Below are 22,317 nucleotides of genomic sequence, written 5' to 3'. Positions count from 1 at the left end.
ACGGACCAGCTCTCAGCAGAGGGGAACCTGCTCTTCCTCACTTTCTCTCATGTTGGTTCGTCCCCCGGAAGAGCTAAAGGCTTTTTCAAACATGAGGGACACAATAAATCAAAGGACACATTTTATAACCACCGAGGGGGATGATGGAACTGTTCCTGCTTTTAATCCATCTCTCTGCTGTTCCCGAAAGTGGCATGAACAGCAACCCCGCCCCATCCCCCGAGTGTTTATGTTAAAAGCATCCTCATTGTGTGACCGCAATTAGCTTAAGTGCCGCTGCCTCACTGGTTCAAAGCTCAGCCACACAAGGCAAGCACAGAAACAGCAGAACTCCATCACTGAGCTTCTCTTCTAGGGCAGGACGAGGGGAGGTGCCACGGTGCCTTGGCACATGCTTTGGAAGCCTGGTTTTCTTTCTAGTTAGTTTCAAGAGGGTCAGGAAGGTACGGCATAGTGAAAAGCACTTCAGACTTATCTTCATGTCACAGGATGTGAGTGTGTGTGTGTGTGTGTGTGTGTGTGTATGTGTGTGTAAGAGAGAGAGAATGTGAGAGTGCATATGTATATATATATGTGTGTGTGCATATGTGGGTGAGTGTATGTGTATATATATATGTGTGTATATGTGTGTGAGTGTATGTGTATATATATGTGTGTGTATATGTGTGTGAGTGTATGTGTGTGTGTATATATATATATGTGTGAGGAGAGCATTTATGTATGTGTGTAAGTGTGTATGAGAGTGTGTAAGAGAGTGTATTTATGTTTGTGTGTGAGAGAGAGATTGTGTGTTTGACAGTGAGAATGTGTATGTGTGATGAGAGTGTGTGTTTATGTGTGATAGTGTGTATTTGTGTGTGAGTGTGTGTATGTGTGTTAGAGACTGTGATTCTGTGTTTTTAAAGAGTGTGAGTGAGAGTATGTGTATATGTATATGTGTGTGAGAGTGTGTGTATATGTATATATGTGTGTGAGTATGTGTGTGTGAATGTATGTATGTGAAAGTATATATGAGTATGTGTGTATATATGTGTATAAGAGAGAGCATGGGTGTGTTTATGTATGTGTGAGAAAGCATGTGTGTGTATATATGTGTGTGAGAGTATATATGGGTGTGTGTATAAGAGTGAGAGAGTGTGTATTATAGAATGTGAGAAAGTATGTATGTGAAAAAATGTGTGAGAGACAGAGTATGTGTGAGTGTGTATTTGTGTGTGATAATGTGTTTATGGGTATGTGAGAGAGAATGTGTGTGTGTATGTATATATATACATATACATATACATATATATATTTGTGTGAGAGAGTATGTGTGTGTGAGTTTGTGTCTATGTGTGAGTGTGAGAGACAGTATATGTTTGTGTGTCTGTGTAAGAGAGAGAGAGAGAACATTATGTATGTATGTATGTATTTTTGTATGTATGTGTCTTTTTATAAAACAAGCAGAGTATTCTGGAAGATCTACCTTGACATTTGCACATACATCTTCCACCTGATGTGGAAATTCACTAACTTGCTCTGGCTGCCTTTCTTCTGCGTGCTTCATCACAGTCTCTCTGGAAACACCAGGTGAGTACAAAGCTTTTTCCAGGAAGAGTTCAAAGGGCCGGAATATACAGAGTCCAGCCACGCTGTTTGCCAGCCTTCTGCCACACTTGTCTGATTTGGTAGCCAACTCCCGAGAGATGAATGCCCTCCTTGATCTGGCCGTGTCACCCCAGCAGGGCCAGTCCCATCCTTGCCTGAGCGGTCACCCACATTCCCTGACCATAAGGACTCCCCAGGAGGAGGTGGGCGGCGGGGCTGTGTGCTCAGATTTCACATGGGACCAGAAGACCAAGCTTAGGAGGCGAAACCACTTAAAAGGCCCTGGCTGGTGGATACCCCGGAGGGAGGGTCTCTAAGAATCCCGGTCCCTAGCCACTGGGTCAAGTAAATTGACCACCATCTCCTTTCAGTCTGAGCACATGGCCCCAGCCAGTCTCCAGCTTTGGTCCAACACCCAGACTCTCACGGGGCCGAGGGCCCAATAGTTCTGCTGGTTTCGGATGAGGAGTAAAGTCTGTGGGTTATTTCAGATTCCCGGGGAAGAAAGTAATATTCGAATCTTTCTGCAATGTAACTTTTTTAAGAGGAGGGAATGGAAGTGGGACGTGAAGGCCAGCTGGGCGCTTCCTTGAGGAGTTCCATGAGACTGCTTTGTTAATGGCATTCAAGGTCTCTGATGAGGGGCAGGGAGGGAGAGAGGAAGAAATGCCATGGGGAAGAGGAATGGGGACAGAGAGGATGACAGTGTCACCAACAGATTGTGAAGAATCAGGAGGAGGAGAAGAAGGGCTTCGTTGTGGAGGCTGGGGGTGGGGGGTGTGGAGCAGCCAGCTCACTCTCAAAGAGAGAAGAAGTGAAAGATTGTGAGAAGAAGAGAAGAGAAGAGGAGAGGAGAGGAGGGGCCCCCTCTGGCACCACTTAATGACACTGTGGACATGTCATTGCTGGAGTCGGTCCTCGAGAGACAGCTTCCCCGAGTTCCTGAAGCCATTAATGGTAGACCTATGCCTAGGATGGTAGAAGACATGAACTGAAAGTGGGAGTCCAGGAGTACCCTAAATACCCTGGTTATTATGAACAAGGAGCTACTGGTAAGAGAATGTTGTGTTATAGACAGAACTCTGTCTCCTAAACACACAGACTGAAGACCTGACTCTCAAAAGGACTGTGTTTGAAAATAAGACCTCTAATATTGCATAAGATCATAAGAGTGGGGTACTAATCTGGTCTCATTGATGTCCTTAGTAGAGAGAATCTGGACACTTGAGACACAAGGGGTGTGCACACAGAGGAAAGACCTACCACGTGTGGAAGAGGTAAGAAGCTAATTGGCCATGTATAAGCCAAGGAGGAAGGCCTAGGAGAAACCAAACCCCCATGTACCTGGACCTTGACCTCACAGCTCTTTCAACCATGAGGAACAGATTTCTGTTTACCCCACATGGTCCATGTTACACTGTTATATGTTTGGCAGACTCAGGCAGTCCCTGAAGGAAATGGGCCACCCTGCTGCTGTCCAAGGTTGAACAGGTGTTCTTGGCACTATAAAGCAATCCCCGCTCCGCTGCCGCTCTGGAAAAGCACCTCACTCTGCAAGCCCCCATTATTCATCTATATAGTGACTGTAATAATATTTTCTCCCCTCTAAAATTAGGGTGCATGAGAGGGTAGACAAGAAAGTATTGGAAACTATAGTCAAGAATTAGGTTTTTCTGGGACTGGAGCAATGACTTAGGGGCTAGGATCCCTTGCTGTTCTTGCAGAAGACTCAGGTTCCGTTCCCACTGTCCAAATGGTGGCTCACAACTCCATGTAACTTCAGTTTCAGGGGATCCACGCCCTTTTCTGGCTTCAGAGGGCACCAGGCACACAAGTAATACATGCATCCACGGATGCATCAGGGCGAAAGGTCAAAGTGCATGACCAATGAGCTCAGGCTAAGTTAGAGGGTCACAAGGCACAGCAAGTTTGGTCTACGAATGGATATGTTCATAGAGCACAGACTTGGGCTCATCTCTCCTGAAGTCTTGAGTGAACCAGTTGTCCCACGGCTCATCCCGACCAGAAACGAAGCCCCTAGGTCCAAACTAGCCCCCTGGGCACTCACCTACATCAGCCCCATTGAGGGCTTTTCCCAGTGGCCAGGGTCTCATGTCAATCCTCTTGCCATTGACAGCGAGTGACTGCACGCAGCCTTGGAAGCCCCGGTTTGTCCCCGTTGCTCTTACCAGCCAGTAAGCGCTGGGAGCGCCACCGAGGTACAGAGGTGTCCGGAAGGTAATTTTACTGTACTGGCCCTTTAAGAAAAATGAAAACTTTATCTCACTTTAAAAATAGAAAGAAAAAGAAAAACCAGAACACAAAAGATTGCGTTGAGGGGGGATGGCTAAGATGTAGGTTAAAACCTTAGGGATTCCTTTATCTGGGTTTGTCTTTAGGGCATGGCCCTGTTAGGTAATGAAACCCACAGTTATTGACTACCATAGTCAACTCACTGACTCCTTGGAGGGCTGTGCTTCCAGAAGCAGTGGTTTTGGAATGGCTGCAAAAGAAGGAAGGAGGTCAGATCCAAGCCAGTCTAGCTGACTCTGAAGCAGGCTGGCATCCAAAACCAACAGCACACTTTCCAGTCCTCACACCAATCTACTGTGTTTCTTGGGTGGGTCACACTATTCTGTGCATCTGAAGGAGGCATGGTGTGTGGGAGAACATCTGCCTGAACATCTGCCCTTTCAGGATCCCAGCCACCATCACACTAAGTAGCCTAAGAACCTTTGTTGGAAAATAACCAACAAGTTGTGTTACAAAATATCTTGAAATTTGCTTGTGGACATGATTCCTTTTTTTTTTCTTTTTCATTTTAATTTTTAAGTGTTACCTTGAGTCAGGGAAACAATGTAATCCAGGGCCAAACCAACAGTCGGAATTGTAAGTTTGGAGGTTACAGAGTACAGGGCTGAACGTGAGGCAGGAGAAAGTTAAGACACTCTTGGTCATTCTGTTTTTAGTATAAAATATCTCATTCATCTAGATTAAACGATGAACATGGGAGCTGAAGGAAAAATGCAGCCCTAGAACTTATAAAACGTCCTAAATCAGTCCATGACTATAATGTGTACCCTTAAAGCGGTCACATTAGATTCTGGGAATCTAATCACTGCTGAATCTTTCCCAATGAACAGGTAAGAAATGTGTGTAAATTAGGAGACTAAGCCACTCAGTACTCAGAAGGTTTTAAGTGATTGTCGTCATCTACAAGCTGCTTCCATCACATGACTCAAATGCTCTCTTGGCCTGTTCCATCTAGATTCTCAGGAGTCATTTCTGGACCCCATCCTCACTGTTCTGTTCTGGTTTTGTTCCCTGTCCTGGGCCACAGCAGGGAGCCTTCAGCTCAGTACTTTTTCCTGGGACATAAATGTGTGAAGAGGGTGAGTTTGCTCTGGACCTTGGCCTGTGGTTCCCTGGAGTATGCTTTGACTGTCTGTGCATGTGCTGGGTCCCCCATGGCAGCCTTTAATAGTTTGGGGTAGCTCTGAGGCACATGTTGCTCCCTTGTTCTCAGGGGACCAGGTGGAAACTATATTAGGAAGAATCATGTGGGATTCTCAGTCTTGACTCCTCCTTCTTCTCCTCTGTCCAACTTCTCCTCTCTAAAACGGGTCTCCCAACTGGGAACACTTTCTAAAAACATCCTATGTAGAGGACTTCACCTTGGGCTTGGTTCTGGGGAACCAGCTTAAAATAGAATTACTGTCTCCTGACGGTTATTACATAGTCCCCAGCTGAGGGCCTGCTCATACTTGCTATGTTCTCAAAGTCCCTGTAATGCAGAGATAGACTTCACCCTGACCAGACTTAACATCACATGCTCTTTGCAGTTAATCTCTATATTTGATCAACTCATAAAATATTGGGATTGGAAATGTACGAAACCTCATATAATGCAGGTTCCCACTGGTTTCTGGATCCTATGCATATCTGCATATCTCTTTCAATGGCTTACATATGCTACTTTTTTTTGAAGACCCCCAGGGACAGGGACCCATTGCCAAGACAGTCTGTTACACCTGCCAGACTTCCCAAGGCTCTCCCAGAAGGCTGACCTATCTTTCTCAAGTATCTTTCCTTGACCTAGGCAAGAAAAAAAATCGCCATCCTGCCTTCCTCTTTCCTGCTCCAAGCTGACAAAGCTTCACTGAGTCAACCAATCACTGAAGACATTTCAGGTCAACTTCCTGTTTGAGTGGCAGCCCCTAGAATATCTCACCTCTTAGAATGTCCTCTTAGAATGGTTAGATTACTCCAGCACCACTGAGCAGAAGACGGCTACTTCTTCTCTGGATGCCACATCTCTATCCATGCAGACGTGTGTTTCCTTAGCTTATTGGGGCTACCACGTGACCCTGTTTGCAATCTTTACAAAAAACTCATTGCTTTCAACCATCCTGCTTTCATGGTAGTATTTTGCACTCCAGATTGAAGAATCTTTTTTTTTTGTTTGTTTGTTTTTGTTTTTTGGTTTTTAGAGACAGGGTTTCTCTGTGTAGCTTTGCACCTTTTCCAGAACTCACTCTGTAGCCCAGGCTGGCCTCGAACTCGCCTGCCTCTGCCTCCCAAGTGCTGGGATTAAAGGCGTGTACCACCACTGCCCGGCAGAATGAAGATTCTTATCAAAATTCATTTGATCATTTTATACTATTGTATTAGAATCATGCAACCTGTCTTTTCTCCTCTTTAGCAATGGGCATAAGCAATTTCCAGATGCCATATAGTTCACTAGAGTTGGCTCCTTCTTCCTTTTGACCCACATCCATAAGACTTTGAGGCATGGACCTTTATTCTCCATGTCTTGTTTGTAGCACAGCGGGGACCTGGCAGTGGGGTGGAAGCTTAGACATAGGCACAAAGGCTCCCTTGTGGCCCTTTCCTTTAGAAAACATAGAGACCTGGCTGATTGTAACTCTAGGCTTGGCTCCTTGCCAGGCACTAATTCAAACTGTTTGTTCTAAAAGATAATCTTCAAATTACTGTGGGCACAACAGATATGTGAGTACCTCAGTGACCTGTAGAGTGACACAAGAGATAACTAACTTACCTCCTCCTGCTCCAGTGATGCATCCCAAGAAGGATAAATGGATTGATTATCCCTGTGTATGGAACCAGACAAGCCAACTCTTTCCGGTTGCTAAAGCCACAGGATCATGACACCCGTGCCTGTCTTTGTATCTGAAGCTAACGATGGGTTCTTGGCTTCCCATATGGGCTTTTCTTGACCTCTGGCCTGGACAACCTTGTGCAAAGATAACTCATCCTTGCACAGGTGGTGTGTACTGCATTGTGCACCCAGAGCATTACTGCTCACAAGTTCAAGGCATCTGCCCAGGAAGTGTGTATGGGAGGTTTGTGTGGAAGCTCACACAGGCAAAGCTGTGGGGACCCCACCACTGTGGTGGTATTGTGTTCCCCAAAATATTGTGTACTCTAATAAATTTATCTGGGGTCAGAGAACAGACAGCCACTAGATACAAAGGCTAGAAAATGGTGGCACTCACACCTTTAATCCTAGCATTCCAGAGACAGAAATCCCTCTGGATCTCTGTGAGTTCAAGGCCACATTGGAAATAGCCAAGCATGGTGACACATGCCTTTAATCCCAGAAAGCCAGCCTTTAATCCCAGGGAGTGGTGGTAGAAAACAGAAAGATATATAAGGCGTGAGGACCAGAAACTAGAGGCTTTTGGCTGGTTAAGTATTTGGCTGGTTAAGCATTCAGGCTTTTGAGCAGCACAGTTCAGCTGAGAGCCATTGGGATGAGGACACAGAAGCTTCCAGTCTGAGGAAACAGGACCAGCTGAGGATCCGGCGAGGTGAGATAGCTGTGGCTTGTTTTGTCTCTCTGATCTACCAGCATTGACCCCAATAACTCGCCTCGGGTTTGATTTTATTAATAAGAACTTTTAAGATTCCTGCTACACACCACAGCTATACTGTGTGCCCTATGAAAAGTCAGCCTCCCAGAGCTGTCCAGAGCCTTGCTCTTTACAGCAATCTCCTCTTGAGGACCAGATGAGGGTATGGGCTCATACTCACCTGGGACTGGCCTGTCACCGGGGTGCCATTATTCAACTGCAGCAGCCCGTTCAGCCCATCTCTGTACAATGTCACTGTGTGCCAGGCTCCAAGTTTGATTTTGGTCTCACTTATGATGATGGCAATCCCGGTTCCACAATTAAACCTGAAGGGAGGAGGGAAGGAAGATTCTAGAATAAAGCAGCTCATGTTTTCGGACTCCACATCATCACTTCTAGGACAACCGCTCCTCTCTTTGGTTTTGGGGTAAGTGTGTATGTGTATGTGTGTTTTTTAATATGGGAGCTGGGGACACAGAAGGCATTTTGCTGACTGAGCCATCTCCCCAGCCTCTCCATTGGTTTTGAGACAGAGTCTTACCCTGTACTTCAAGAGCCTAGAACTCACTAGGTAGTCCTGGCAACGATCCTGCTTCTCCAGCCTCCAGAGTGTTGAGATTATAAGCATGAGGCACCACATCTGGATTAACAGTTAATTTAAGAGTTAATGTGTCCAGAGTTCTATCTATGGCTATCGAGAGCCACATAACTCTACACAGAGGAGATGGGTCTTTCTTTCCTCTGATGGTCCTGGTCTACTTATTGCTCATCTATAGTCTCAGAGCCTTGGTCTGTGGGGACCTATTAACCTGTGGTCTCATCTCCTCAGCAACTCAGAAGCAGATGGAGTGTAGGATCTTTTGTCTCTTCTCCAGAGACAGCCAGGTGCTCAAAGTTGATGTGAGTACAATACTGAGAGCATCATTCTGCTTCCAGGCATTTCTCCGAGGAATCTTCTCAGTTCTCAAATGATTCTCTTATGATATTAATAAAGTGTAAAAATGTAGTCTTCACAGGAGTTCTGAGAAGCAGGCTACCCTACCATCCACGTCCAGGGCCCCCACAGGTGAGGTTTCCCGAGTAGACTCTGGCTCAAGCCCAGGCATGGGAGAGAGCAGATGACCACTGAGATGGCTGCAGTATTCTGGTTCTCTCCCAGTGTCTCTGTGGCCCAAGGCAGCAGTAATAACTATACCTAACAGGGAAAGTTTGGGTACTTTCCTGTGAACTCGAGAGTAGCCATCCAGACACTTCCACCCAGACCCCCAAGATTGCTTCCTGGAGAAAGCATGATGAGCATGTCCACATTATGCTACCTACATCCCCTTTCTTGTGATTGCTGCCTCCCCACCCTCACTAGTGGGGATGGCATGGGCAGGATTCATAGAGGGATATGGAAGCATCACTCAGGTAGAGTTGTTACACCAAGGAGCTGCCAGCAGCCAATACTGCCATGCCACTGAGTGTCTACCTCATCCTTGAGTGCTAGAGCCCATGAGATTAGAACCATTAGCCTCATCCTGGTGCCTTCCACCATGCATCCAAGAGTCAATTCATCTAACAAAGCATACTCGAATGTCTTCAAGGTAACCCTAAGAACTTAAGACGTGCGTGCGTGCGTGCGTGCGTGCGTGCGTGCGTGCGTGCGTGCGTGTTTATGCATGTGTGTGTGATAGATGTCACAAGCCGGATGGACACCAGAGGTTAACATCAGATACCTTCCTTTTATGCTTTCCACTGTGTTCTTTTTGAGACAGGTTCTGTCCTGAACCCAGAGCTTGCTGACTGCAAACTCCAGGAGCTACAGTCCCTGCTTCCCAGTGCTTGGGGGTTATAGGTGTGTGTTAGCATGTCTGACTTTTTACATGGGTGCTATGGATCCAAACTCGGGTCCTCATGCTTGGCATGGGAGACACTGTACTGACTCAGCTGTCTTCCCTTCCCGCAAAAGTATGTTTTAACGCCTAAAAGAAGTTAAATAAACCATTAGGGTTGGTATATACTTCCTGGGCAGGCATTGCGCTAAGCATAAGAGAGCTCATGGGGTCCCCTCCATAATCCTTTGAGGAAAGGCAACGCCCATAGCTCATGTCATCTGCCAAAGGTCAGGCAATTAGGAAATGATGCCATCAGGACTAGCTAGAGGACCATGGACAGGGTCAAGACCGACGTCCGTCATTCATTCATAGACAGACATTATGTGCCCTCACTCTGCCTTCCTGAAAAAATCAAGTTAACTAAAAAACAGCTTCCAAAGTATCTGGAGGAAAAAAAAATGACCCGGGTACAGGTGGCAAGTCAGGGTTCAGCCCAAGCCCAGGGAAGTCATGGTAGGTTTGGGCCTCCTTGGGAGCCTGTTGTCCTTCCATAGCTGACGGCCATCTTGTCTCCAGGAGGCTCCGAGAAGACCTTGTCTTCTGCTTGAGCTTCAGGAAAGAGAGGACTTGGCCTTTGCCAAACTGCCATGCATCCACAGTGGGTGTTCCATACCTAATTGGCGTCAGAATGAGTGAATGAGGGAACATTCCAAAACTCAAACTTTAAGGTTACTCTGCCGTCACGGCTCTCTGGGATGTGGGAAACTGGCCCCGGCTCATCTCCTGCACACTATTCCTTTCATGACTGGAGTCTAGTTGTACGGACTGCATTGCGTACAACGTATGTGGTAGAATTTTAAGATCTACAGGACTTAGGGTAAACGTTACCTGAATTGGAGGGAGCGTCGGATGAGAGCCAGGGACATGAAGTCACCTCTCCCGTGTTCACTCTCCCCACAGTAGAGCAGCAAGCCGTCCTCTGCCTCTGCCTGAGAACACACAAGCAAAAGCCACAGGCACCATGGCCACCCCTTCCTCCTCCTCTGTAAACACTCATGAAGACAAAACATGAATCTTTCCCTCTGCCATCCTATGGTTGCAAGCCCACGGACTCCTGGGAGTTCCTACATATCCAGGCCGGTTCCTTCACATTAAAAAAATAACAGTGGTATAAATAGTGTGTGAGGAGCGGCTCTGAGGTGAGGAAGGCCCATACCCAACCTGCTCTTTCCTTGGCTTTGCGGATGCACCTGCAAAGCTGGCGTACAAGCCTGTGTCCTACAGCCCCGGGCACAGAGCACATCGTTTGTGCTCATCGTTTTCTACTGTCACCGATGAGCATTCCATTTCTAATGTGTTCTTTCTGCTCTTCCTCTCTACCTGGGAAGCATGCATATCTGCTACTTTCCTTCTCTCTAGGCAGTACCAACAGTCCACTGGATAGTCACACTGGGTGTGTTAGCTAAGGGATAGGTCACCTCCTAGACAGTTAACACTATGGCAAGGGAAGGGGTGCAGGTTTCCAGACTCCTGGCCCTTTTGCTTCTTCAAAGATACTCAAAGAATCACATTAAGCTCCAAGCGCCAGCTGGATGCTGATCTTCAGATGATTGGGACCAAAGAGATGGCTCTAAAGGAGTTTGGGGAATGGAATGCATTGTTGGTCCTGAAATCCTGCCCCAGACGCATCATCCTGGAAGCAGCATGCTCACTGGGAGTCTAATCTTCCATAGCTGGTGACTTGTAAACCCACCCTCCCCCAGCTGTGCACTTGAACATTGTGAATGTACCCCCTCCCCCCGCCCCCCCCCCCCCCCCCCCGCTAGATTTTGTGACTGATTTCGGGTCAGGCCGGGTGTGTCACACTTTTTTGCTTTCCCTCTTCCCTGTCTTCCTTTGATGTAATCAGACGTGTCCAATAGACACCCATTACATGGCAGCTGCTCTTACCCTGAATTCCAGAGTGATCTGAAATGCCTGATAAGAGTTCTTCAGAGGCTCAAAGGTTACGTAGGAGTGGCCAAAGAACTGAGGATACTGGATAAAGATATCTAAAAGAAAAAGCGCAATGTGACAGGATGCTCTCGTCTCATTCTTTTCCAGGCAGAAATCAACAGACCCCATTGTCTGCCTATCACCCAGTTAAAAACCTCATCTAATCGACTACACTTGGCTTCCTTCCCATCTCCCTTTCTCTGCCTTTCACACCTACTACTCTTGGGATCAGGGAGCCTCTTAGGAAATTCTTCAGAAGAAACTGGGTTTGGAAGATGGGTCCCTGCTTCCCGGAAAAGAAATGAGTGGCTTGAAGTCCAACACCACTCATTTTCATGCAGGGCTTTTCCAGTACCCAGGTGGCTCAGCCATGAGCCCTCTCCACCCTTCTGGGTGCTATGGTTATCATTTTGATAGAGACGTGATAACGGTAGAGTCTACCTCCTGGTCCTATTGAGATGATTTCACGATAGCTGCTTCAAAGAACCTCACACTAGACATACATAGAAACAGGGCTGCCGCCTCTGAGAGGCAGTGGAAGACGCTTCTCACTTTCCCTGGGGGAGCTAATTTACCAACCCATACACAAAGGAAAGGCTTATCTCACAAAAAAGGGCTGGAAGGTGCTGTGCTTGTAACACACAACTGTCTACAGGACGCTGCAGGTTTAACCACGCTGTGTTCATTCCCTTTCCAGGGCCTACCTTCTGAGCAGCCCTCGCCGCCTTTGCCCAGGTTGCAGTGACAGCGTGAGCCTCCCCAGGTGTAGTCATTGACACAGAAGCTGTCAGTGGAGCAGAGGGTTTCATCACAGGACATGTCAAAGAGTCTTGACATCATGGCGACACGGTTCTTCCCCTTCCGCTGCGCAGGGGTGTGGGGGATGGCCACCGTAGTTTCAGGGAGAGACGCCGGGGTAGGTTGTGCAAGCCTGGAACCCATCTCTGGGTTAGAGAGAGAAGTCTTCTTGGGTTCTAGCAAGACCTTCCTACTCCCAGCTTTGGTAGCAGGAAGTGGTTTAACCTGCATTAGAGGAGGAAAGGGTTTAGCATAAACATGGGGTCATCTTTACATTGCATATATGCAGCTCTTGAACCACAGGCTCACGGTGAATGTCCACAAACCCCAGGATGTCAGTGGGACCGAGGCCCTGACCCCAGTTTACTGAGGAAAACTTCGAGACACCGGGAGTTTAAGCACCTTGTCCTGTATCAGTCAGAAAATCCTGGTGTGATAAAGCTGATACTCTGTGACCTGTTCTTACTAAACTATTACAAAATGCATGGCTTTGCCAAGGAATCATTCACTTTCTTATAGTGCCTCATTTTACAAAATTCCGGGGATGGTAAAATCTACATTTTTTCCGGTAGTTTATGAAGCTACTTGTAGACAGAGGCTGTTCATAGGATAACAGCCTCCTAGGAAGCTCCCTAGTGCTGATTTATGTGTCTCCCCCCCAACCCCCACACCCCCACATGCCCTCAACCCCACCCCCACCCCCGTCCACCTACCCTCAGCCTCATAGTCAGAGGAAACAAATAAACAAATCCTTGCTGATGGGTCCATTTCAGTTTGAAGTTTGATGGCCATGCTCTGTGGTTAAGCTGCTGTGGTCAGCAGGGAGACAAAACATAGTAGAGTGACAGTACCTCCTCAAAGGACACATCCAGATCCAGTTCATCTTCAGATCCGTCATCATCCTCACTCACTCCTGTGCTGGTGATATACCGAGGTCCATAGCGGCCACTTCCTGCCTCCTCAGGGCCTTCACAAAGAAAAGCACATGGCCTGTCACCTTATGCCTTCTTTGTCCCAACTTCTTGTCCCAATGTCCTTTCTTCTACAATTATTTTTTTTAAAAAAAATAATTTATGTAATTTTATTTCATGTGCTTTGGAGTGAGGGTGTCAGGTTCCCTGGAACTGGAGTTACAGACAGGTGTGAGCTGCCACGTGGGTGCTGGGACTTGAACCGGGGTTCTCTGGAAGAGCAGTGAGTGCTCTTAACTGCTGAGCCATCTCTCCAGCCCCCTCTCCTTTAATTATTAAACTTCCAAAGTACTTTATGAAATAAGCCATGTTCTTATATTCATGGCATTATACTTTGTTCTCATTTACCTCCTCACTCCCTCCTGACCCGCTCCCCACCTTCTAGCCAGACCTCAAAATATACTTTACTAAGCAATAAATTGAGCCTTGGAGAGTCCATGGAAGGTTCTAGAAAAGAGAAGTCATCAGGACAGAGCTCCTGACAACCCCTCTGTAGTGTTCCAAATACCCTGTCTCTCCCAGGATCCAGATTACACACCATCTCATGCTAACTGAAAAGATAAAATAAGCACAAATAAAACCAGACCCTTCATGACCCAAGAAGCCTGGGATAGAACCCTGCTGTTCGTCTCTCCTGACAGTGGCAGAAGATGGAATTGTTTCCTCAGTCTCACACCCATGAAGCTTCCACCAATTTTGTTTTTTTCATTGCGTGTAGGATGTACATTCTATCCTACTGATAAGGATTCTCTGAGTAGCCCAGGGTTGCTATAATTAAAGTGCATAACTTATCTCTTTCTACTTGGCACTTGGTTAATTAAGAAAAGAGAACATTAAATAGCGGACATTTATTAGGACCATAATAGTCAAACCACAGAATGAATGCTAAACAAAGTCTGGGTTATTCCACACTAAGGAAAAATGAATGTTAAAATACAAATTTTTGTGGGTCAACCAAAGGCTGCCCTTTACTTTATAAAATCTATGTATGTTTGTGTTTAGGAAGGACATCATGGTTTTTCTGTACGTTGTTTCTCTGATGTTCAATATGATATAGTTGGAAGTATCTCTTGATCATGTGAGACGGTCACAATAATCTGTTGTTGGGCAAGTCACTTAATCTTGTTAGATCTCGTGATTCTCAACAAAATAAGGTATGAGCGTTTTGGAGACAGTTCAGTCAAGAAAGTGTTTACCACACCAGCATGAAGGCCTGAGTTTAGTTTCCAAAACCCATACAGAAAAAGTTGGAAATGGCGGTAACCTCTTGTCATTCGGGTACTGGGGAGGCAGAGATGGGCAGATCTCTGGGGCTCACATGGCAGTCAGCCAGGCAGACTTGGTGAGCTACAGGTTCCAGAGAGAGAACCTGTCTCAGCAAATGAGATGAACTTTGCCGGAGTAATGACATCTGAGGTTGTCTTCTGGCACACACACATACACACAGGCTCTCTCTGTCTCTGTCTCTGTCTCTTTCTCTCTCTCTCTCTCTCTCTCTCTCTCTCTCTCTCTCTCTCTCTCTCTCTCTCTCTCTCTGTCTGTCTCTCCCCGCCCCACACCTCCCACACACAAATAAGGGTTGAGATTAGCTTTCATGACCATTGAGTTCCTCAGCTGCTGTGACACTAGAATTCACACTGCTAGTGCAGATGTGCTCCAGATGTCTGCACACCAGCCAAGATCTGAAAAAAGAAACAACTGGCTGGAAGGTTTTACTTACAAGGATGAAAAGAGTCTGGCATGATCTCACGTGCTCTGAGGATCGGAGCTTTGTGTTCAGGATTCTAAGCTTCCATGAAGCCATGTCTTATCACTATCAGAATCATTTGTTACAGGGGTCCCAGGGAAACCTGTCTTAACAGCTCAGCTCATGGAGGCCTCAACGGGGACACTTGTTCCCCACCCCTGAAGTTTTCTTCAGGAAGATGACATTGGAAAACTGAGAACTATTGGGTTCTTGTCCAAGGTTCCCATCCCTATGAGGTAGCGGTAGTGATCAAGCTGCATTTGGCCCACACTTTGGAACTGAGAAATGCTGGGAATAGGAGGAACTGTGGGTAAACTCGGTCCCTCCTGTATCCTTTTTTTCACTAGGTCTAGGGGGAAAAAGTGGCCTAGGTAGGTAGGACTGTCACAAATGACCAAGCTTCCCAAGCAGGCTATCACACATCCCATAGTAGGCAGAGGGTCCTAGCACACCTACCTTGACTCTCAGAGAAAGCTTGCCTTCTCACTTGGCCTTTACCAGACATAAGGATGCCAATCTGCTAATGGCATTGACTGACCTATAAACTGATTCTAAAAATGGGCAGAGAGAAAAGGGGCTGTGAATTGATCTGCCGAGTCAACAACAACAAAAACTCTGTTGCCACTGGAACAAGAATGGCTTGGGAAAAAGGGCTGTTCTGTAAGAGACAATGGGTTATGGGAAGAAACTGGGACATCTCAACACAAATGCACAAGGGGAGTCTGGTCAGGTGGAAAATGACAGATAAGAGCTACAGTCTGAGTCCCTTCAAAGTCTCCCCAAGACCTTTTGTGACTTGGTCTTGCTAGTCAGAACCTGAACTAGCACGTTCCAGTTTATTCATCCTCACCTTGCAAGATCCAAACTGGTTCTTTTTTTTTTTTTTTTTTTTTTTTTTTTTTTTTTTTTTTTTTTTTAGATTTAATGACCTTTTCTGATCAGGAAATACATGTTTGTACACCAACATGAAGGGTTCAGTGGGAAAGCAGAGTAAGGCGGGCTGTGTGGCATCAGAAATGGGAAGTCTGATATCTGATAGTGCTGACACATGTGTGGTCTTATCTCCAACTGGCTTCCCACAGACAGGGCTCAGCCAGAATCCTGCATTCGGAAGTTGGGAACCAGAACATGAGAGTGAGTGGTCAAGAGAAGGAGATGCGATGTACTTGTGTGTGACTCTCAGTGCGGATGGGAGGGACAGAGGTGTGTCCCTGTATCTAGCCAGGAAGAGGACTAATTCCATACATGACCAAGAACCAGGGTCCTGAGTCTTCTGGGGGCCCTTAGACTGGCTTCTGTGGACAATCATGCAATTCAATTCTTTCTAGGTATTCAGATGGGCAAATTGCTCAAACTGAGGACGTGAGCATCCCTCGTCAGGCCTCTGACACAAAGATTAGAGAAAATAATTGCCAACACTAAGTTCTGTATTTGAAGAGATGATGGATAAGTATTAAAAGTAAACAAAGACATTATCAGAGATGACGTATCACTGACAGACCTTTTGATCATTTACTAAAAAAACTGCTTAGGAAGGTGTAGGTGGGGGGAGAGGAGAGGAGGGAGGAGGAAGAGGAAAGAATAAGACATGAAGAATAATAGCAGGCAGGAAACTGGTGAGTGAATGAGTGAGTTCAGAGCAGCATTCTAGTTTCTTTTAATTATTAAAAAATTTTGTAGACAGAGTCTCACTGTTATCCCTGACTGACCCAGAACTCATGACATAGACCAGGCTCCACATTGGCTTTAAACTCACAGAGTTCCACCTGTCTCTGCCCCTGAATGCTGGAGTTAACGATTTCCAGTTTTGTGAAAGTCTGAAGATTCGGCCATTAGACGAGATAAGACAGAAATACTGAGGAGTTCCGTGGAAGACAAGAAGGAACTGAATTAAGTGAAGCTCCTGGATCTTTCATCATTTAAAAGGAGGGTAACAGTTATTGATTAACTTTAGACTATTAAGTCCAAAAGTTAACAATTTATAAACAGTTAATAAAAGAATACATCATTTCATCCCAATTGACAGAAATAGTAAATCATATAGGAAAAATGAAAAGAGCAGAAACAAAACTTCCCTCTTTAATTAAAAAAATGGGGAGGGAGGACCCAGAGTAACTTCAAAAAAAAAAAAAAACCCAACTAAGATTGAAGGAATGAATAAAATATGCTGATATTTATAACTGTAAATGTAATAAATCTCTCATTTAAGAAATGTGTGTCAGGTTGAATTTTAAAAGTATGAGCTGTATGGTGCTTTCAGAAAGCTCCTCAATCACGAGATACAGGAAGATAGAAAATAAAAGGATTCTGTTGCTCTGAGTTGGCTGGTACTTGGTGTATACATAGATCAAATCATCACATTGTACTCTGCAATTGTACATTTAATGATTACATATCAACCTACAAAAGATATATAACCTAAAAAGTAAATAAACTACAAAAAAATACTTGCTGACCAGGAGAAAGAAAATAAACCCAAAGATGGGCTGAATGGAATAATGTTTCAGCAAAAATGAATCCTTTGTTCTGACACAGGTTGATAACAGATTTACTGTCCAAAAAGCAAGTCTAAGAATCAAGAAGATGGCTTCTGTGTAGATAAGAAGTTGGGTAAGTAAAGAAACAGGCAGGCCCAGACAGGAAGATCTAAGTAGTACATGACCTACCCTCAGAGAGACTGAATTACAAAGAATTAAGGATTTTTGGTGGGACTGGGGAGATGGCTCAGTCCATAAGATACTTGCTGAACAAACATAGGGATACAAATCCCATGTGCAGAAGCCACATTTAAAAAAAAAAATCTGCCTCTAGTGGCACAAGCTTGTCAAGCCAGTGCAGGGGAGGCAGAGCTTGCTGACCAGCCTGCTTGGTGAGCACCAAGATCAGTGAAAGACCCATGTCAAAAAAGAAGGTGGGTAACACCTGAGGAATGCCCCCTGAAGTTGTCATCTGGCCTTCACACATACCTGTAAATATGTGTACCTACATGTGCAAACACAGAGATTCATAAATATACTCATGGATGAGCACACACATATACACACACTCACTATGTAGTCTAAGATGACTTCAAACTGATAGCAACCCTCCTGCCTTAGCCTCCCAAGTATTGGGATTATAGGGGAGAGCCAAAATGCCTGACTGCATACCTCGTCTTGGTATGATTTTTATCCCCAAGTATCTATTTGATTTATTATTATTCTATTATACACAGAGAGATACGTTAGAAACATCGACTTGAACTGTGGCTAAAAGACACAATCCTGATCTTTGACAGTGAAGTAGATTTGGTGGTGTTCTCTAAGATGCACATGAGGGACCAGCTGAGTGATCTAAGGAACAGCTTGATCACAATGCATCTGACTTTTAAGGGTTTTCTTTCTGTTGAGTAACAAATCTGCCAGCAGTCAGCTACGCTTCAAGTGGACACCTTTATTTTTTAATAAGAACCAGTAAAAGGGGAATCTTAGCCATGCAAACTATAATTTTTCATGTACAATAAGACCACTTTGAAACTTTCTATTCATTGCTATGCTCAAGATTTTGCAAGTGCTTCCTATAACTGCATGTTGCTGTGGGATGTTCTGTATGTCCTGTGGGAGTCCATTCTTGGGTTCCTCGTGACTTTACCCAGCACGTCCACATAGAGGATGATTAGGACCACGAGCCTGAGTGCAGGTGTCTGAGATGGTCTGCACTTGGCTGTGCTGTGGGATGGTCTGTATGTCAAGTTGCTCTGATTGGTCAATAAATAAAACACTGACTGGCCAGTGGCTAAGCAGGAAGTATAGGCGGGACTGACAGAGAGGAGAAAAGAAAGAACAGGAAGGCAGAAGGAGACTGCCTGAAGCCACTGCCAGGACAAGGAAGATGTAAAGTCACTGCCAGCCACCACCCTGACAAGCAGCATGTGAAGATGCCGGTAAGCCATGAGCCACGTGGCAAGGTATAGATTTATGGAAATGGATTAATTTAAGATATAAGAACAGTTAGCAAGAAACCTGCCACGGCTATACAGTTTGTAAGCAAAATAAGTCTCTGTGTTTACTTGGTTGGGTCTGAGCGGCTGTGGGACTGGCAGGTGACAAAGATTTGTCCTGACTGTGGGCAAGGCAGGAAAACTCTAGCTACAGTGTGTAGTATTAAAAAAAAAAATTTCTTGACTTCTCTTAGGCTAACAGAAAGGTCCAAATTTAGTGACATCAGGCTGGCTTGGAACTCATTAGGTAGCCTAAGATGGTAATCCTCCTGCTTTAGCCTCCCAAGTGTGGGAATTATAGGTGCAAGCCAAAATGCCTAGTTGCAAACCTCGTCTTGGTGTGGTTTTTACTTGCTGTGTCTATTTGGTTTATTATCACCACATCACACTTTTCATGTAGTGTGTACATATGTGCACTTGCTTGTAGGGAGGCAAAAGGTCACTTTGAGTGTCTTCCTTGTTTGCCGGGTCCTCTCACTGAAGCTGTAGTTAGCCATTTTGACTAGACTGTCTGGCCAGTAGGGCTACCTGTCTGTCTCCCAATGCTATGGTCATAGTCATGTGTGGTTGTCCCTGGCTTTTTCAATCACTGCTGAAGATCTGACCTCGGGCCCTCATGCTTGTACAGGAAGCACTTTGAACATTGAGCCATATCCTAAGACCTTTTCCTTAAAAAATATTTCTTTCATTTTTGATTATAGTATAATTACATCATTTCCCTTTTCCTTTCCTGCCTCCAAATCCTCTCATATACCCCTCCTTGCTCTCATTCAAATTCATGGCCTCTTCCTTCATTGTTGTTACACGCATTGGCATATATACATACGTATTCCTAAATACATCCTTCTCAGTCTGTATAATGTTGCTTGAATGTATATTTTCAGGGCTGATCATTTGGTATTAGATAACTTGTTGGTGTGCTCTTCCCTGGGGAAGACTATTTCTTCCATTTTCAGCTTTCCTTAGTTGCCTATAGTCCTTTCTGGACATGTATGGGTGACAGGGGAGCCCATGAGACCTCAACATTAACATTTTTAAAAAATATTAAATGTATATATTTCCTCAAATCATTTCCACAGTGGTTAAATATCAGTGAATTAAGAATAGAATAGACCCTTGGTGTCCATTGACAATCTATGGGTGTTCAACTCCCTTATATAAAATGGTGCAGTATGCACACACACTTTACAAATACAGTCTCGTATGTTTTATTCCACCTGTAGATTCTTTATAGCACCTATTTCGATGGAAATGTTATAGAAATGCTGCTGTATTGCTCACATGGTGGGTAACTATTTCCTCAGAGTTGAAGCATCTCCTTCTGGAAGGGGGAAAACAGAGAGAAATAAAATTCAGGAAGTAAATGGAAGATAAGCATCCAGGGAGCTCAGAAAGTTCCAGCTCCCATAAGGCCTGTCTCCAAGGTTGAATAAGCAATAAGCATGGCAGAAGGAGAGCAGACTCCCACAGTTATGCATGGAAATCCAGGGCCAAAGCTATTGTGAGTGGCCACCCAGATAACTGCCTCTGAGTTGCCCATGCTTCTGTAAATAACCCTTTATGTACACTCCTATAAAAACCCTCAGTGCAATGCACCGATTCACTAAAATAGCCTTGGATGGAATTTTTTTTGGGGGGGGGGGCTATTCTAGATGGCTTATCTCAGATGAACAATTGTTCATTTCTCATGCTGTCATGAGGAAAGTCACACAACATTTGAGAACAGCGGCAAGAAAACAAAATCTTTACGTGTTCAGTATAGACACAATTTCCCCAACTATTTCCCATCTACTGTTGGTTGAATCCACAGCTACAGAACCTTTGGATTCTGAGGGCCATCTGTGCATTCAAATTCCTTGAATGAACTCAAGCTTATACAAGTATAAGCAACAAGTAACCACCTTCTTGGTGGAGCAGGTCGGTGGCCACTAAGCTGGGAGGGTCCTAGCTGAGGCATTCGCTGGCAAAAGGTGTACACTTTTTCATGCAAGCAGAGTCAGTTTTATGCTAGGGAAAAGGCCTGGCCTAAAGCCTCTCTCTGATCCATAATCATACTCAACAGTAATTGAAAACTCCAGACAGTCCGTGACAAGAGCAAGCCAGCCTCTCTCTGGGTCATGAGATTAATCTGTGCCCAAGGACCCTTTTGAAAAAAAAAAAAAAAAAAAGAAAATAGAAACAGGAGTAATCTGCTCTCCTGTTCAAATAAGTATTGGCATATTGATTAAAGCAAGATTGAGCCAGTGAGGAACTCAAGGTGCGTCGGAGGGTTTCTGAGCATGAACCATCACACAAAACACCTCCATCAGAAAGAAAATCATCAACTGCCAAGACAGAGCACTCATCATCTGAATAATGAACGGAATCCACAAGTTGCTTTCTGATGGAAGAGTTTCTACGGTGTTTTGAAAATTTGCATCCTGAGAAAATACCAAATAGCAGAAATTTGGTGAGTGGGGAAAGAGGACATGAAAACAGTATATGCAGCAGAGTCAGCTGGCGCTGGAACATGGACTATTCTAAACATGAGATTGAAGCGGCCTTCACATTAGCTAGGGGTGTGATTCCACATTAGCAGCTGTGGGGCTGGTTTCTATCTTCACCCTTGGGGTTCCCATACCCATTTGCTTCTGAACAATGACCAAGCATACTCTCTCAGACCTACATTAACAATAAACCAAGAAAACCCATCCAACAGGATCCCATGCTCTTCATCCCCACCCTCTTGGTGAAATCCAACTCCATTTCTATGGGTGGGCCACCTTCAATATCACCTCCCTGTGAAACCTCTGGCCAGTCCTCCTTCCAGACCATTCACCACAAAGCAACCCCTCCCCCCTCTGTACTCTGGGGTGTGCTTGCTGACAATGCACAGAGTGTAAACACAGGGGCTTAAGGTGTTCTAGATGTATCCAGTGACTGGACTGGACCCTAAGCCCTTGGCTCAAAGGTTGCTTCAGCTTCCTCCAAAATGTCATTTGTCAAAAATAAGTGTATGTGACATCTACCAGCAAAGCTAATGCTCCCTTCCTTCCAGCCTTGAGATGCTAATATGCCACAAAATTCTACTCGGTTTCCTGATGTGCTTGATTCACTATTATTCATGCTACAGATTTCAGTTCATTAGAGGGTTATGAAAGCAGGTCGGTGGGCCATAAGCAGTATTTTTTTAAAAATCAAGTCAAATGATATAAGAATTTAAGGTTCTCGGTTCAGCAAGGGTGAGACACTACACATCCCCTCCCACAATACTTCATTTTTATTTTTAATTATGTGTATATGTGTGTGTTGTGTGCATGTATGTGTGTGTGCACGTGTGCATGTATGCGTGTGTGTGTATGTATGTGTGTGTGTGTGTGTGTGTGTGTGTGTGTGTGTAGACCAGAAGCAGGTGCTCATTAACCTCTCTTGGATTCATAACTCACACCTAGAGTCCAGAATTAAACTGCACAGTGTCTTCCACCTTACCGTAGGGTTCCTACTGGAGTGGATGAAGTTTGCAGAAGAACGCAATGTGTACTTTGAGTTGGGAAGTGTTCCTACACATACT

At 45.1% G+C, this 22,317-nt stretch overlaps 1 protein-coding gene across 3 annotated transcripts in view; it reads right to left on the bottom strand.

Annotated features, from left to right (window-relative positions):
* Egflam (EGF like, fibronectin type III and laminin G domains) overlaps window positions 1–22,317 on the bottom strand; it is a 178,508-nt gene that overhangs the window by 37,610 nt on the left and 118,581 nt on the right. For all 3 annotated transcript variants that reach the window (XM_006977144.4, XM_006977143.4, XM_006977145.4), the window contains 6 exons: window positions 12,922–13,037; window positions 11,977–12,295; window positions 11,228–11,328; window positions 10,166–10,266; window positions 7,642–7,786; window positions 3,656–3,845 (listed from right to left, as the gene is read on the bottom strand). In XM_006977144.4, the coding sequence (XP_006977206.2) occupies window positions 3,656–3,845; window positions 7,642–7,786; window positions 10,166–10,266; window positions 11,228–11,328; window positions 11,977–12,295; window positions 12,922–13,037 (972 nt within the window). The remainder of the gene's footprint in view (window positions 1–3,655; window positions 3,846–7,641; window positions 7,787–10,165; window positions 10,267–11,227; window positions 11,329–11,976; window positions 12,296–12,921; window positions 13,038–22,317) is intronic.

Source organism: Peromyscus maniculatus, chromosome 15 (genome assembly GCF_049852395.1).
Source record: "Peromyscus maniculatus bairdii isolate BWxNUB_F1_BW_parent chromosome 15, HU_Pman_BW_mat_3.1, whole genome shotgun sequence".
In the NCBI taxonomy this organism is placed as follows: domain Eukaryota; kingdom Metazoa; phylum Chordata; class Mammalia; order Rodentia; family Cricetidae; genus Peromyscus; species Peromyscus maniculatus.
Note: the sequence above shows the minus strand (reverse complement) of the source record. Positions and strands in the feature narration are given on the sequence as shown.